The 16,229-nt window shown below is 37.5% G+C and overlaps 1 protein-coding gene across 4 annotated transcripts in view; it reads right to left on the bottom strand.

Annotated features, from left to right (window-relative positions):
* Positions 1 to 1,241: 1,241 nt before the first annotated feature.
* The window catches only part of LOC145518445 (putative olfactory receptor 2W6), a 143,471-nt gene continuing 128,483 nt past the window's right edge, over positions 1,242 to 16,229 (bottom strand). For 2 of the 4 annotated variants that reach the window (XM_081523052.1, XM_081523051.1), the window contains 5 exons: positions 15,920 to 16,031; positions 6,723 to 6,809; positions 5,767 to 5,894; positions 5,224 to 5,402; positions 1,242 to 4,520 (listed from right to left, as the gene is read on the bottom strand). In XM_081523052.1, coding sequence (XP_081379178.1) covers positions 3,559 to 4,515 — 957 coding nt within the window. In that variant the 5' untranslated portion in view covers positions 4,516 to 4,520; positions 5,224 to 5,402; positions 5,767 to 5,894; positions 6,723 to 6,809; positions 15,920 to 16,031 and the 3' untranslated portion in view covers positions 1,242 to 3,558. Of the gene's footprint in view, positions 4,521 to 5,223; positions 5,895 to 6,722; positions 6,810 to 15,919; positions 16,032 to 16,229 lie in introns of those variants that run through there. The other 2 variants (XM_081523050.1, XM_081523053.1) reach the window with 2 other exon arrangements.

The following is a 16,229-nucleotide window of genomic DNA, read 5'->3' as shown; positions in this document are numbered from 1 at the left end:
TCAGTAGTTGTGGCGCATGGGCTTAGTGACTCTGCAGCATGTGGGATCTTCCCAGATCAGCGATCCAATCCGTGTCTCTTTCATTGGCAGGCGATTTCTTTAACACTGAGCCACCAAGGAAGTCCTCAGTATAATCTTAAGTATATAAAAAATGACTGAAATGCTCTAAATATGACTTTAGGTATTGTATGCCTACATAGGATTATATGAGAATGAAGAAAATAAGGAAGGACACTTATTACATGCTTAACATGGAAAATCCATAGAGAATAGAGGCTGATGTCTGTGGAAGAAGGAAAGCTCATCAAGTACAACAAGAAAAGGAAAAACTTAAGATTTAATCCACAAAAAATAATGTATAATAACTGAGGACTTCACAAACCAGTAACAGAGCTCACCTCTGAGTGGGCATGAGGGTGTAAATAGTCAGGGGAAAAAAGCTCCTTTTAATATGGAAATTCCTTTTTTGTTTTCACAAGTTCTTATAATGAGTAATTTAAAGGAAACAGTAGTTTAAAAAGAAAATAGACTAAACAAATTAGAAAATATGAAAATAGACAAGTCTTTAGTTTGCTGAATAGATGAAGATAAATAAGCCAAAAAATTTCAGTAGTCTTAAAGTAAAAAATCAAAAATAATGCCCAGTTAACAAGGGCCTGGAAATAGGAAAGAATCTGCAGAGTTTACTAATAACAGCAATAATGTCTCATTGGTGCTCCCTAACCGCAACAACACCCTACAAACTAGCAACACTTTTATCTTCATTTTGTTGATATGGAAACTGAAACATAGAGAACTTAAACTTTTTAAAATTCAGAGTATTTTTAGAAAACTGGAGATGTACTATGAAATGGGTATTGAATTTTATCAAATGCTTTGACTGAATCTATAGGTTTTCTTTCCAATTAAAAATAAAATTGACATATAGCACTGATTTTCAAATGTTATACCACTCTATTCCTGTGATAAATCCCAAATGTTGACAATATGTTATACTTTCTATGTAACACTAGATTAAATTTGCTAATGACTGTTTAGGATTTTTGTATGTATTTTCATGAGCTGTCTATCTGTAATTTTCCCATCTTGTAATGCCCTTGTCAGATTTGTTATCCAAATTATGGTGACCTCATAAAATGAGTCATAAAATTGTATCAGTTATCTATTTTCAGAATAACTGTACAAGAAATAACCACAAAATCCCAGGGCATACAAAAGTAGCAAGATGAAAAATGATCTGATAATCTGATTAATAACCATTTATTGAGCTGTCTTCTCATGGCTTTTAATTTAAAATCACAGTGAAAATAAACATACACACATATATACATACATACACAAGCATACGTATATTTATTTCTCTTGGAGGAAGTTTAAGCACCATAGCTAAGAGATAAACAATTGTGCACAATGAGTGAATCTTGACATTCATTTCTACTTTCTCTATGTAAAAAATGAGTCTATGAAAATGAAACACAGTTTAGTGAAAGGAAGAATCTATAGTGGATGAAAATGAAACATTTCTATTTTTATTATAGAGAATATTCTGTTATTCCCAGGAGATGGCGGAACAATTAGAATACAGTTGATTATTCCTACTTCATATGTAAATAAGCAAACTACGTAAACTTTTAAAACTACATTATAAATTAGGTAACAGGTGATTCTGGACCATCGTAATGTAGTTGAGGACACAGTGACCTTTTCCCTTTGAGATATGACACTCAATATTCCTTATAATCTATAATAGTGATTCTAAATTTTCTAGAGAAGAATGCTATGAAAATTGTTCCTTGTGGGGGAAAAAAAGGAAATTCTGAAAAGTATTAGGTGAGAATTTCATAGGGAGCTTCCAAAATTGATATATTCATAGAGATTTATACTCTGTATCTTGATTTCTTGCCTCCACTTCAAGATATTTTCGACTCTAGAGTAATGCATATCTAAATAGTGTAGAGATGATGTAAAAAGTTAATTTTTATCATTGTTCAATTAGGGAACGATTCTAAAAGGACATTTCATCTATATCCCTGAGTCATGAAGATCTCCTGGAGAAGGGCATGGCAATCCACTCCTGTATTCTTCCCTGGAGAATCCCATGGACAAAGGAGCCTGGCAGGCTACAGTACATTGGGTGCACAGAGTTGGACATGACTGAAGTGACATAGCATGCATGCAACATATAGTATACTTTTATGGCAGTAGGACACATACTAAAAGTTGTTTTTAGTGAAAGACATGAGAAATTCTAAATTGGGAATATTTATATTCAGTACATGTGCAGCATTAATAATGTCCTTAGCATCACGGCTTAGCATCACCTTTCACTTAGTTTATAAATTAGGAAGAAACGATTATATTCTAATTTTTCTACCTTCTTATGGGAATAATAAAAACTAAACCTAAAACTCATTCTTATAAGCCCCAATTAATCTAAAATAAAAGTTAATCTATTTGGACAAAGTATAAGAGTTAGTGCTCAAAATAGGAAAATATTCACTTTATGTCCAAAAATGATGTTTTGAGAAAAATTTATTAGATATTTGGTATTTTTTCTATGGCCTCTAGATCAGTCTAAGCTTTCTTAAATATTTTTGGGTAGGCTTAAATGAGAACTTGCTAAACCCATGCTTTATCCAGTTCCTAATGATAACACTAGCCATCCTCCCAAATTTTGGAATCCTATTCACTTGTTATGAAATTCGAACATCACATATGTTTTCCTAGGTTATGAGATGGTATTTATGTGATTGACAACATTTAAAGTCTGAAGAAATATGCCTGCCTTTAAGGGTCAAATATATTATCCTTACAACTGGTGAGGTACTACAATTATTAATGTAAATGTGAAACATTCAACATCCAGAAAACACTCAACCATAAATATCCCAACAGTTCCCCAGAGTTCATCTTATTGTGGCATTTGGCACTATAAAAGCACATTTGAACTTTCTAGGAATTTTTCTTTGCTAATTCTAAGTTCATTCTTTTCACATATATTGAGGACCTGAAAGTGAAAGTGAAGTCACTCAGTCTTGTTCGACTTTTTACGACCCTATGGACCGTAGCCTGCCAGTCTCCTCTTGCAATAGGCAAGAATACTGGAGTGGGTTGCCATTTTCCTCTACAGGGGATCTTTCCACCCAGAGATCGAACTCAGGTCTCCTCCATTGCAGGCAGACTCTTTACCATCTGAGCCACCAGGGAATCCCATACTGAGGACCTATTCAGTACAGATTATTGTGTCGGAAGCTGGAATAGATACAAAAATGCCTGGTGTCTACATTCATGGCTAGTATTTTGCAAGCACAGGTCACTGTCTGATCCTGGATTGGACACATCCTAGTGATGAATGCTTGACTTAGAAAGACTTGAGAGGAATACAGTGAAGGTCAACTCAGGAATTTGTACTTTCTCAACCTAGCTAAACCATTGAATTTCCACATCTCATTAAGTCCCTTCTCAGTCTGTCATGTCAGAACACTCCTTTATTTGCTAGGTCTAACAATATATATATAGAAGTTGGATCAAAAGACAGTCTCCACATCTGATGACTTTTTACTCTACTTCTGCCTCTCCCTTCCCTAGTACCTTCTTCATGGCCTTTTTAACATCTTTGTTTCTCAGTGTGTAGATTAGGGGGTTAACACTGGGAGTGACTATTGTGTAGAAAAGAGTAAGGAACTTGTCCTGGTCCTGGGAATAAGCGTTTGCTGGCTGGAGGTACATGTATATAATCGTACCATAGAAGAGAGAGACAACAATGAGGTGGGAGCTACAGGTGTTGAAAGCTTTCTTTCGCCCAGCAGCTGACTTGATCCTCAGCACTTCTCGTGCAATATAACTGTAACAGACGAGGATAAGGATGAGTGGCGCCAGGATGATAAAGATTGCCAAGGCAAATGCCAGTGCCTCGAGGGTCGTGGTGTCTACACAGGCCATGCCAATTAGTGCTGGCATCTCACAGAGAAAGTGGTCCACCCGCCGGTGCCCACAGCGAGGTAGCATCAACGTCTGGGGTGCCATTATGAGAGAATTCCCAAAGCCACTCAACCATGCCACCGAAGCCAGCTGCCCACAGAGACGCGGGTGCATGATAACAGTGTAGTGCAGAGGTTTGCAGACTGCAGTGTAGCGGTCATATGCCATGACAGCCAGGAGGACACACTCCACCCCTCCTAGAGCCAGGACGAAGTAGAGCTGGATGGCACACCCCAGATAGCTGATAGTCTTATCTGGACCCCGAAGGTTGTACAGCATCTGAGGGATGGAACCTGTGGTGAAGCACATGTCTAGGAATGAGAGGTTGGCCAAAAAGAAATACATGGGTGTGTGCAGCCGGGAATCCACAACTGAAAGCAAGATGATGGTCATGTTGCCAAGAAGAGTCAGCAGATAAAAAGTGAGGACAACCACAAAGAGGATCAGCTCTAGGTGGGGACGATCAGAGAAGCCCACCAGGATGAAGCCTTCAAAAGTACTTGTGTTGTCATTTTCCATCACCTGTGACCACATGTTACCTGGTAGGAGAAAGATGAGTATCTGTGAAGGGCACAGATATACTCCCTTGAAATGGAATGACTGGTAAAATGGTAGGACAGAAACTTCTTTGGAAATGCTGGATGCTTGACCCAGAATTTCAGTAGGTGTTAGTTAAGTCATTACTGGATCTGAAAACATTATTTGGAAATTTTCAGGCTCTGGGCTGTGATTTTTTTTTTACCAATATTTTGCATCACTCTTTTTAGTTCTGCAGGATGTAAAAAGTTACTTTCAAATGCTGATTATTTTACAAGGGAATGAACATAAAATTATCCGCCTTTAAAAAAATTTTTAAAGGGAAGTGTTGAATTCTTCTAGTCACATGTAATGTATGGATGGGAATAGTGGCTTATGTCTTTGGATCAGAGAACCAGTCTTGCTACTAGGTGAAATTTCATTCTATATGTTTAATCGATAGAACTCCATGGATAAGTTCAAAATCTCTCTCCAGCTTCCTCGTGGAATGAGGATTTGATTAAGCTTATGTAAATAAAGTGCATAAGCATTTAGGCTGTGAAGTATTGGCATAATAAATCTAATTGCCCATGATACAGTTATGGTCTAAAGTTCAAAAAAATATCCCCTCAAAACAAAATAAAAACCAAACCAAAACAAAAAACCCCTAAATGATAGGAAAGAGGCCTAGATTATATTTCTTCCTACACAGAATCACTAACTTACCAAATTTGACTGCAACCTCAGAAATCCCATGTCCACAGTTCCTTCTCTTTCTTGGGACTTTATTTGAAAGTCCAAGGGAGATGACCAGAGTGAAAACAAAGAGAAGGGAAAGATGACATTTAGGAAATCTATGCGAGGGGAAGACGGTAAGAAGGCAACAGTACCCAGCCGAGGTGAATCTGAATGAAGAGGGAATACTGATAAGTACACAATAGTTATACCACCTGAAGACCCCAAATATCCACATGCCCCCTCCAACTCAGATAAGGAGTCAGAGAAGGAGCAGGCCGGGGGTAACTCTCATGTACACTCTGTACAGGAAACAACTGAAGATCAGAGGATTCATATTTGAAAAGGAAGAATTTATATTGGTTTCAGAGTTGATATCAGATTCGATTCTTCCTTTTCTGCCTCGCCCTATGGAGTAAAACTTTCCTTTCAAAATTCCCTGAACTAATTATCTCTAATAAGCGATGGGAGAGTATATGGTCTCAGAGGAAATATCACTTTTACTAATACATACACACACACACACACACACACATTACAGATTCATCCTAGAGAGAGATGGAGAGAGCACCAAACCTTCCCCTCCTGGTTTCATCAAGACCAGTAGTTAGTGATAAGCATTAAGGCATGGAACTTGGTCACCTCATAATTCAGAATAGAACCTAGAATCAATGAAAAGATGCATAAGGATCTATATTGCATTTTTAGAGCATGTAGTGCAGAGAAGTACTATTTGTAGCCCTTTAAAATTTTGTTGAAGATTAATTTTCTATGCAACTTTAAAGTCCATAATAATAAAGCTTAACTTGAAAAAGAGAGATTAATTTTGACATTCAAAATTAATGCACAAACTATCTGTTACAATCATAATGTGAACAATATGGAAACTATTGCATCTCAGAAATGTTGTCTATATTTAGCTTTCAAAGACTTCTAAGGGAGATGAATCTCATGTTTCACCTCGACAGCCAGAGATTTCAACTGGTATACATGAGATACTATAGATAAATGTGCTTTATACGTTGAAAACATTATTAGATTTTGATAACCAATATTATTAACATCCTATGGCCGACTAACTTCAGTAACCATTTCTATAGATTTTTCTCAAGTAAAAACAAAACATATCTGATCATTATCAGGTCAAATACTATGTTTTAAACATAAAAATATTAATGTCATATAGTATAATCTTAATACCACTAGTTATATTGGTAGAGATGGCATATATTAGCTAGAAACAATGATAGTATTATCATCTCCTTTAATTTATAAACAAATGGCATGCAATGATTGTTTTCTGTCAGCAAACATTGAAATACATAGATGAGCAATCAAAGCCAATCAATATTAATTCTGTATTCCAGAAAATTTCTTGGCACAGTGGGGTGACCCATTCCCCTGAGAATTGCTTCTTTTACTTACACTAAGTTATTAGCTTGTACACCATCTCAACCTAATGTTTTCTTATGAAAAGTAGGGAGAAATACCTAGAGAATTCGATGCTCTCAAGAATTTCCTTTCTGAGATAATAAGTTTTTCTGAGAAATGAAGAAGATGAGATCCTCATGGAGCACCTAATGAAGGATGTAGAATTGTTAGCCATATAAGAAAATTTTGAAGCAATCTTTAAATTCTTTTGCCACCTCATTCTTATCCATTTTAGTCACACCTGGCCCATCACTAACCCTAACCCATTACAGATACATTCAAGCTTGTAACTGATGGAAATAATATAGTTACAGAAAGTTATTTTCTGTGAAACAAAATAATACAATCCAAGCATTACAGTGATTACAAGAGATGTTTCCCAGCTGTGATGTGACATCATAGAATGTTATCAGAGAAAAAGGGTGAGAAGAGAGAATTGGAGGCCCACAGAAAGGATGAAGAGAATGAGGAAGAGGTACTGTAACTGAAGAACCAAAGAGAGTCACAATGCAGGAAATGGCAAAGGGATTTTCTTTACTTGAGGAGGCACTGTTAGTTTTTGAAGCACATGACCACGAGGAATCAGAGCCTGTGCTATCAATGTCAGGCATGAGTGAAATTCCAGTTTGCCCTCCATCTCCTATCGATGATGATCCTTCAGCTCTACCATCTCCCACCTCCTCTCCTTCCTCCAGTCAGTAACTCTTCTTGCCTGTTCACTGATGCCAGCCCCTGTGTGCCAGCTGTTGTACTACACTGTATGTTTCAAGGTCCTATACTGTAAGAGTAAAAATGTTTTCTTTATTTTTAGTGTTGGTTTGTTTTTATGTATTTTTTGTGTGAAAAGTATTATAAACCTATACAGTATAGTACAGTACTACGTAGCTGATTGTGTTAGCTGGGTACCTAGGATTACTTTGTTGGGCTCATGAATGTGCTCTTGGAATGGAAATTGTTTGTGTGTAGGGAACTTACTGTATTTCTCTTTGCTAAAAAAGGAATCTTTCTAAAATAGAAATGTTATACTGTCAGTACTTCAAGTACTGAAGTGACTCATTGTCTAAAGAAATATACACTTATTTCTTAATATTGATGCTACTTCTGGACAAATTTACATTTCCAGCTCTTTCTAAAAGGGATGCTGTTTATTTTATATTCCAAATGTTTTTAACTAGTCAACATTTCCCCTAAACAATAAAAAATTGAATTATATCTGGAAAATAATTTTGAATAAAGGGGAAGGGGGAATAGCCTTTGGAGATAGAATGGCTCAAACTCCAGATCAGAAACAATGCAGGCTTAAAAACTAGAAAGCTTCATTTACTATCACTGGGGAGAAAAATTACTTTGAAAAATGTTTGTGAAAGTTAAAGAAATATTAAATATTGAACATTGTCCCTGACAATATATAGTAGATCTTTAATAGTTGTGATTTTTCCAAACTATATGTCTTCTTATCACATTCTCTTTGATGAGGATATTTGTTCTATAAAAAATAATACTCATAGAAAAAGCAAGGGAATTCCAAAAAACATCTATTTCTGCTTCATTGACTATGCTAAAGTCTTTGACTGTGTGGATCACAACAAACCGGAAAATTCTTACAGAGATGGGAATATCAGACCACCTTACCTGCCTCCTGAGAAACCTGTATGCAGGACAAGAAGCAACAGTTTGAAACTGGAAATGGAAAAACGGACTGGTTCCAAATTATTAACTAATTTATGCTTTAGAACTGTGGTGTTGGAGAAGACTCTTGAGAGTCTCTTGGACAGCTAGGAAATCAACCCTGAATATTCACTGGAAGGACCTATGCTTAGGCTGAAGCTCCAATACTTTGGCCATCTGATGCAAAGAGCCAACTTATTAGAAAAGATCCTGATGCTGGGAAAGTTTGAGGGCAAGAGGAGAAGGGGACAACAAAGGATAACATGGTTGGATGGCATCACTGGCACAATGGACGTGAGTTTGAGCTCTGGGAGATAGTGAAAGACAGGCAAGCCTGGTGTGCTGCAGTTCATGAGGTTGCAAAGAGTTGGACACAACTTAGGGACTAAACAACAAATATAAATTCTTACACTCTTAATTTTCTTAAGAAATACAGATTAAATATACATGTATATAGATAAACACATGTATTTTCTGTGAATTAAAGTGTTAGTTGCTCAGTCACGTCCAACACTTTGTGACCCCATGGACTGGGGACCTGCCAGGCTCCTCTGTTCGTGGGATTATCTAGGCAAGAACACTGGAGTGGGTTGCCATGCCCTCCTCCAGGGAATCTTCCTGACCCTGGGATCAAACCTGGGTTTCCCGCATTGCAGGCAGATTCTTTACTGTCCGAGCCACCAGGGAAGCCCTCTTTGCATTTTTTTTTTTTTAAAAAGAAAACATGATAATATATGTTCTTGATTTTTTAGCTTTTTATTTTAAAATAATCTTAGACTTACAACAAAGTTGCAAAAATAGTTCAGACGGTTTCTGCATACCCTTCAACTATCTTCCCTTAATGTTTTTTTTTCTTCTGCACTGGGTCTTCTTTTGTGGTGCACAAGCTTCTCTAGTTATGGCGCATGGGCTTTGTTGCCCTGCAGCATGTGGGAATCTTTGCTTCCTAATCAGGGGTCAAACCTGCTTCCCCTGTATTGGAAAGCAGATTCTTATCCACAGGACCAACAAGGAAGTCTCTATCTTCCCCTAATGTTGAATCTTGCATAATCATGGTACAATTATCAAAAAATGGGAAATTAATATTGATAAAAGACTATTAGAATTTTGTAAATTGTCCCACTAATATTCTTTTATTGCTCTAGGATCCAATCCAGGTGATTCTTCCCTGCAACAAATATTTCTATTGCATCTAGTTTCTATTTCCATCACTTCACTTAATAATTGAAATTCTATTGTAAAGAAGAGCTATTATTTCTTCTTCTGTTTGTTTAATCTTTCATTAAATCATTATTTAATCAGTATAGACTTGTGAATATTTACTTTATTGTATTGGGTATAGTCCAATACTACCATTATTTTTTGGTGGAAATTGTCTTATATTTGGCCTTTAAAGCTCCTTCAAGGTGGTTCATCCTTTCAACATGTTATGTTACTTTATGAGCATTTCCTTGGGACTATAAGATATGCCCCATTCACTCTGTGTTTTATCCTATTGTTATAATTAATTAATATCACTATTTTTACTGCTGCCCAAATTGTCCCAACTTTGGCCTTTGGGAGCTCCTTCAAGTTGGTCCCTGTGTTCTTTTAATGTGCCCTGAACATTGCTGGCATCTTGTTCCATCACTTCATGGCAACAAGAAGGGGGAAAAGTGGAAATGGTGATAGATTTTACTTTCTTGGGCTCCAGAATGACTGCAGACAGTGACTGTGGCCATTCTTGCTCCTTGGAAGGAAAGCTATGACAAACCAAGACAGCATATTAAAAAGCAGGCATGTCACTTTGCCGACAAAGCAATGGTTTTTCCAGTAGTCATGAACCAATATAAGAGTTGGACCATAAAGAAGGCTGAGCACCAAAGAATTGATGCTTTTGAACTGTGGTGCCGGAGAAGACTCTTGAGAGTCCCTTGGACAGCAAGAAGATCTAACCAGTCAATCCTAAAGGAAACCAACCCTGAGTATTCATTGGAAGGACTGGTGCTGAAGCTGAAGTTCCAATTCTTTAGCCACCTGATGCGAAGAGCTGACTCATTGGAAAAGACCCAGATTCTGGCAAAGATTGAAGGCAAGAGGAGAAGGGGACAACAGAGGATAAGATAGTTGGATAGCATTACTGACTCAATGGACATGAATTTGAGCAAACCCTGGGAGATAGTGGAGAACAGAGGAGCGGGCGTGCTGCAGTCCATGGGGTCACAAAAAGTTGGCTCTGACTTAGGGACTGAACAACAACGTTGCTGAACACTTTTCTACTCTGTGGCATCATCAGATATTCCAAGACATCTTGTGCTTTTGCAGTCCAAGCCCTAAAGCCAAACATTTTACCAAGGACCCCAGGTTCCTTTTACTGTATTAGAGAATGTATTCAGAAATCAAAATCTGGGTGCTAAGCATGCTCATTGCTATTTTATTATTCCTTCTAGGCTCTCTCAGCTAACAGAGCTTAGAAATATCTATGTATACTCACATATACATTCACACATATGCTTTTATTTCTTTATATCTATTCATCTGTTTGTATGTTCGTGTGTGTGTATAACCACAGGTTCATACTGATGCCTCCAATTCCAGTAAAATATCACAGAGCTTGTTCTAGCCTCCATCGTTTCCTTATTTGTAACTTTTTCTCTGACTGTTAAAGGTTGGCCCTCATGATCTGTAATTTATTTACTTATTTGGTCAATTCTAACATACAAGCAGTTTCAGAAGTTATAACCCCTACTCCTCCCAGTAACAACTTCACTAACTAGAGAATACTACTTGTGCACAATTCTTTTTTTCACCTTAGAGTCGTCTATGCTGGGCGTGGTGATCAAATGCTCTTTCAGAAAGTTAATTTAGGCTAATTCTTTTCTTCTTTACTTTCTTTACCATGGTTATGTTGTTCATCCATAACACTGGTGGGTTCGTTTGTTACTGTTTGTATCTCTCTTGGGTACCTCACATGCCGGTTGACTTTTAATTATTTATTTAAATTTTGAATATGTGAAACATTATCATGGTTATAAGGTTAAGAATTATATAAAACACTGTATTCAAAAAAGGATCACTCCTCTCTTATCCCCTTCTTTCTTATATGAAAGGTAGCATATAATACATAGTCTTTGTATTTTGCTTTTTTACTTAACAAGATAACCTGTAACAGTCAATAGTTCATACAGATCTTTAGCTTACTTTAAATTATTTTTATTTTGAAAAAAATTATGTATTTGCAGGAATTTGCAGCAATAATAATACAGAGAGGTCCTGTGTACCAAATGCGCCACTGGGACATTTAACGTAAATATAGTACCATGTCAAAACAGGAAATTGACATTGGTACAATTCACAGATTTTTTTTTCAGATTTCACCAGTGTCACATGCACTCATTTGCATGTGTGTGTAGTTCCATGCATACCTCCACAATCAAGATACACAGGAACCCAAATGGAAGTGAGAATGTCAATTCCTAGGTAGGTTGATAAGAAAAGTCCGGGGTCCCCGAGGAGGAGAGAGGTGTCTGGAATTCTCAAGGAGGAGAAAAGGACTGAGCTGATGATTGCACAGCAAAACAACTCATCTTTCTCAAGGATATGCTTTCTTTTAAACTCTGTACCAATGATTATATAATAACAATGTATCCTGCTTGGGGACATGTTTCTCCTTCTTGAGAACCTTCTAACTCATCTTGTCATCTTAAAACATGTTGTGGGAGTGGGTCTGGTGAGACCTTTCTACTGTTAATTCTAATCTTGTTAATTTAAGATTTATGTTGTGGGAATGGGTCTGGTAAAAGTATATAAGGCCTTGATGAGACTAGTGAGTGGGACACTCTCCGTCCACCTTCTGATGTCTATGTCAGAAGCTTTCTCCGTCTGTTTTCACTTTAATAAAACTCTGCTACACAAAAGCTCTTGAATGATCAAGCCTGGTCCCTGGTCCCGAAGCTAAATCTTCTTTGGAGATCACGAACCCGATATCATTCACTGTAAGCTATCAGAAGTATAGCCAAATATAACAATGAGGAAAAAGAGTATTTTCCAGGAAGAATATTTTTACTGAGGCTTTATTATTTTAGTATTATTTTTGTTGCTTTTCAGTCGGTAAGTTGTGTCTCTTTGCCACCCCATGAACTGCAGCACACCAGGCTTCCCTGTCCTTCACTATCTCAAGGAGTTTGCTCAAACACATGTCCATTGAGTCAGTGATGCCATCCAGGCATCTCATCCTCTGTCACCTCCTTCTCCTCCTGCCTTCAGTCTTTCCCAGCATCAGGGTTTTTTTCCAATGAGTCAGCTCTTTGCATCAGGTGGTCAAAGCATTGGAGCTTCAGCTTCAGCATCAGTCTTTCCAATGAATATTCAGGGCTGCTTTCCTTTAGGATTGACTGGTTAGATCTTTTTGCAGTCCAAGGTACTCTCAAGAGTCTTCTCCAGCACCACAGTTCAAAAGCATCAATTCTTCGGCCCTCAGCCTTCTTTATGGTCCAACTCTCACATCCATACGTGATTACTATAGAAACCATAGCTTTGACTATATGGATCTTTGTCAGCAAATGATGTCTCTACTATTTAATACACTATCTAGCTTTGTCACAGGTACTGTTCCAAGCAGCTAAAGCATCTTTTAATTTTGTGGCTGCGGTTACTGTCTGCAGTGATTTTGGAGCCCAACAAAATGAAATCTGACACTGTTTCCACATTTTCCCCATCTATTTGTCATAAAGTGAAAGGACCAGATGCCAACATAGTTTTTTAATGTAGAGTTTCAAGCCAGCTTTTTCACTCTCCTCTTTCACCTTCATCAAGAGGCTCTTTAGTTTGTCTTCATTTTCTGCCATTAAAGTGGTACCACCTGCATATCTGAGGTTGTTGATGTTTCTCCTGGCAATCCTGATTCCAGCTTGTGATTCACCAAGCCTGGCATTTGGCCTGATGTACTCTGCATAAAATTTAAATAAGCAAGCTGACAATATACAGCCTTGACGTACTCCTTTCCTGATTTATATTAGCTACCCTTTAAAGCACTAACTTAAGGTGTTCTGCTTTCTCTTTTCCTCAGTTGTTCATTCCTTTCCAAAGATGGTACAGGGAGGGGTGCACATGGCTTGGGGGTGGGGGGTGAGGGTGAGGAGTTGAGTAAGGATGGCAAGTAGGGCTGAGTTCTAGGCTGCTACTCCCTCCAGAGATTGCACTGTACTTGTTGTGCACCAAGTCACTCATTTTATTTGAACATTGCAAAAATCTTTCAAATCTCACATGAGCATTGCCAACTTTTTGAAAAAGTTGCTTGTATTCATTTGTGTTCTGGATTCTCTTTTAATTCCCTGAAAATATATTCCTTCACTAGTTGGAATCCTTATGATGATTAGGTATCCATTTTAAGACTTGAGTAGCTGTGTAATAACTATCCACAGTCCACATACTGCGGGTGATTGGCATCATCAGACATCTCCACATCCTGGCCCTGTACCTTACATCATAGTGCTGGTAAGTCAGCAGAGTCAGAAATCAGAGCATTCCTAAAAGCCATTAGAATCAGAGCATTCCTATACCAGAAGGGCTAACAGCTTCTAACCTACATGTAGAAAATGACTGTGAACTTCGTAACTCTATCTCTAAAGCAACTTTCTCTTAGTCAATTGACAAAAATTCTTACAGCTACTTCATTACCAATTGACATGAGAATATGACAGGAGGAAGTTGGAGTTAGTGGTTTTAACTAATTATGGATTAGTTTTTTGTCTTGGTTTGCTTTTTGTTTTTACAAATTTTGCAAATACATGGGTTTATGTGAACACATTGCTAGAATCCTTCCTTCCCAGATTCTTAGAAAGGGCCCACGGAAATGATAGTCTGAAGATTAAGCTCAATCAGTTTCATGGTAAATCCACCTCTGACATTGCCCATGAAGCCACCCACATCAGCAAAATCTGTGCTATTAACTACAGACTTGGCTCAAATCTGCTACAAGAATTCTGTTTCCAGGAAAGATAAAATTGCTTTCAGAAGTCCTCAAGAACTAGAAAAGGCATAAAAATAAAATCATTTGTGTCAAAATATCAGGGAGCCATGGGAACAACAAAGATAAAAATATTAAGATTCAACTGATGTTCCATAGTGAAGAACTTGTGAAAAAGTGAGTTGACGTTGCTTTTTCCCTAAACTTACTGATTCTGTATGCAAATAAGCAGCTGATGCCTTTAGCTGGTAAAGGACTATTAGAAGAGAATAGAGGGAGGAAAAACTCAGAAATGTGTTGTTCGTGTACAGTAAAGTGACAAAAATGAATTGAAAGCCTGAACTACAAGGCAATTTTCCCCTAAGGGTATTTGACAAGCCTTTAAATAAGGAGGGAAATTTAAAAACTATGTCAAAATCTCTCAAAAGATTGAGAGATCAATTGGTACTGAGAAGTTAAAGTTTAGAGTTTATGATTCATCCAGGAGCATAATACTGTCTAGGTCTGTTGACATTGTTGTGAATAGCAAATTTCATTCTTTTTTATGTTGAATTTTATTCTTTTATATATATGTGTGTGTGTATATATATATATATTAATATCTGAAAAAAATCAAAACAGTAACTGGAAAAGATACATGCACTCCAGTGTATATAGCGGCATTGTTTACAATAGCCAAGATATGGAAGCAATCTAAGTGCTCATCAAGAGATGAATGGATAAAGAAGATGTGTACTAAATATGTGTTTCTTTTGGCAGAATGCAGTTAGGCAAGGAAATCATTGTGATGTCTGTCCTTGGGGCAAGCTTCAGCATTCCCTTTTATTTCTTGGAATACTACCACTTTGTTGGGACTCTAATGCTAAAATTTCATTTTATATATTTATCTTTTAGCCACGCCATGTGGCATGTGGGATCTTAGTTCCCTTAGTATCACAGTTTTGCCCTTTGCATTGGAAGCACAGAGTTTTAACCACTGAACCACCAGAGAAGTCCCTAAAAGTTTATTTTAAACTTTAGTAGAGTTTGAATATATCTCTACCCCCATTTCCTCCTAGATAAGTCATTATCTCCAGCCTTTTGTAACATTTCTCTTACAGAAAACACAGCTGGTTTGCTTACCTTGCTACTGCAGACTTTCATTCCCTACCTACCTCACTGTTGCAGGCTTTTGTTCCAATATGCAATATTAAAAAGTCAGATAGTCAAAGAGTAACATACCAAATAAGCTTCTTCTAGAGGTGCTTTCCAAGCAAAAGAAGAGAGCTACACTAACTAAATTGATTTCTTAAAAATGAGTCTTGGTGGTAATGAAACAGAGCAAGACTCTATGCTCTTGGTCTACCATGTCCTCTGTCTGCCTTTTGTCTGTGGAAAAACTTTAGCCGAAGAATAAATTAAATCAGAGAAGTGAGAACACACAGTAAATAAGGAAAACAAAGGAGACCAAGTAATGGTTTAGTCATTAAGCATAGTCAAAGGCTTCCTTCTCAAGGGCTATAGACAGTATTCTGAACCATATCCTGGGAACTATTTTATAGATGCTGAATTCCCACCAGATGGAGAGTTCACTACATGGTGACCAGACTGTATCCATGACAGAAGCTGCCACAATTCCCCAAGAAATGGAAACAAACATACCCTGGAACTGAAGATTGACTGTACTTAAAAAAATCAAGATGATGCTGGTCAGACCACCGATGACTCATTCCAAGACGGCTGTGCTGTTTCTGCATGTAGGCCCTTCCTGAGCCTGTAGAAGTTATTGCCCACTGATTGTCAGTGAAGTTGGCCTTTGGACAGGAGTCTGCCCCCTCCTTGCCCTGTGCTGGTTGCCAATATCCAAAATAAAATAAACTTTCCTTTCCAACACCTGGCCTCTTTATTGGCTTTTTGAGTGTTGGAGCAGCTGGATCCCACTTTCAGTTACAGTGAGAAGGGAGGCACATAA

This window comes from Giraffa tippelskirchi, chromosome 8 (genome assembly GCF_054371585.1).
Source record: "Giraffa tippelskirchi isolate mGirTip1 chromosome 8, T2T-mGirTip1v1.2.pri, whole genome shotgun sequence".
NCBI classification, from domain to species: domain Eukaryota; kingdom Metazoa; phylum Chordata; class Mammalia; order Artiodactyla; family Giraffidae; genus Giraffa; species Giraffa tippelskirchi.
This window is presented reverse-complemented; position numbering and strand designations above follow the sequence as displayed.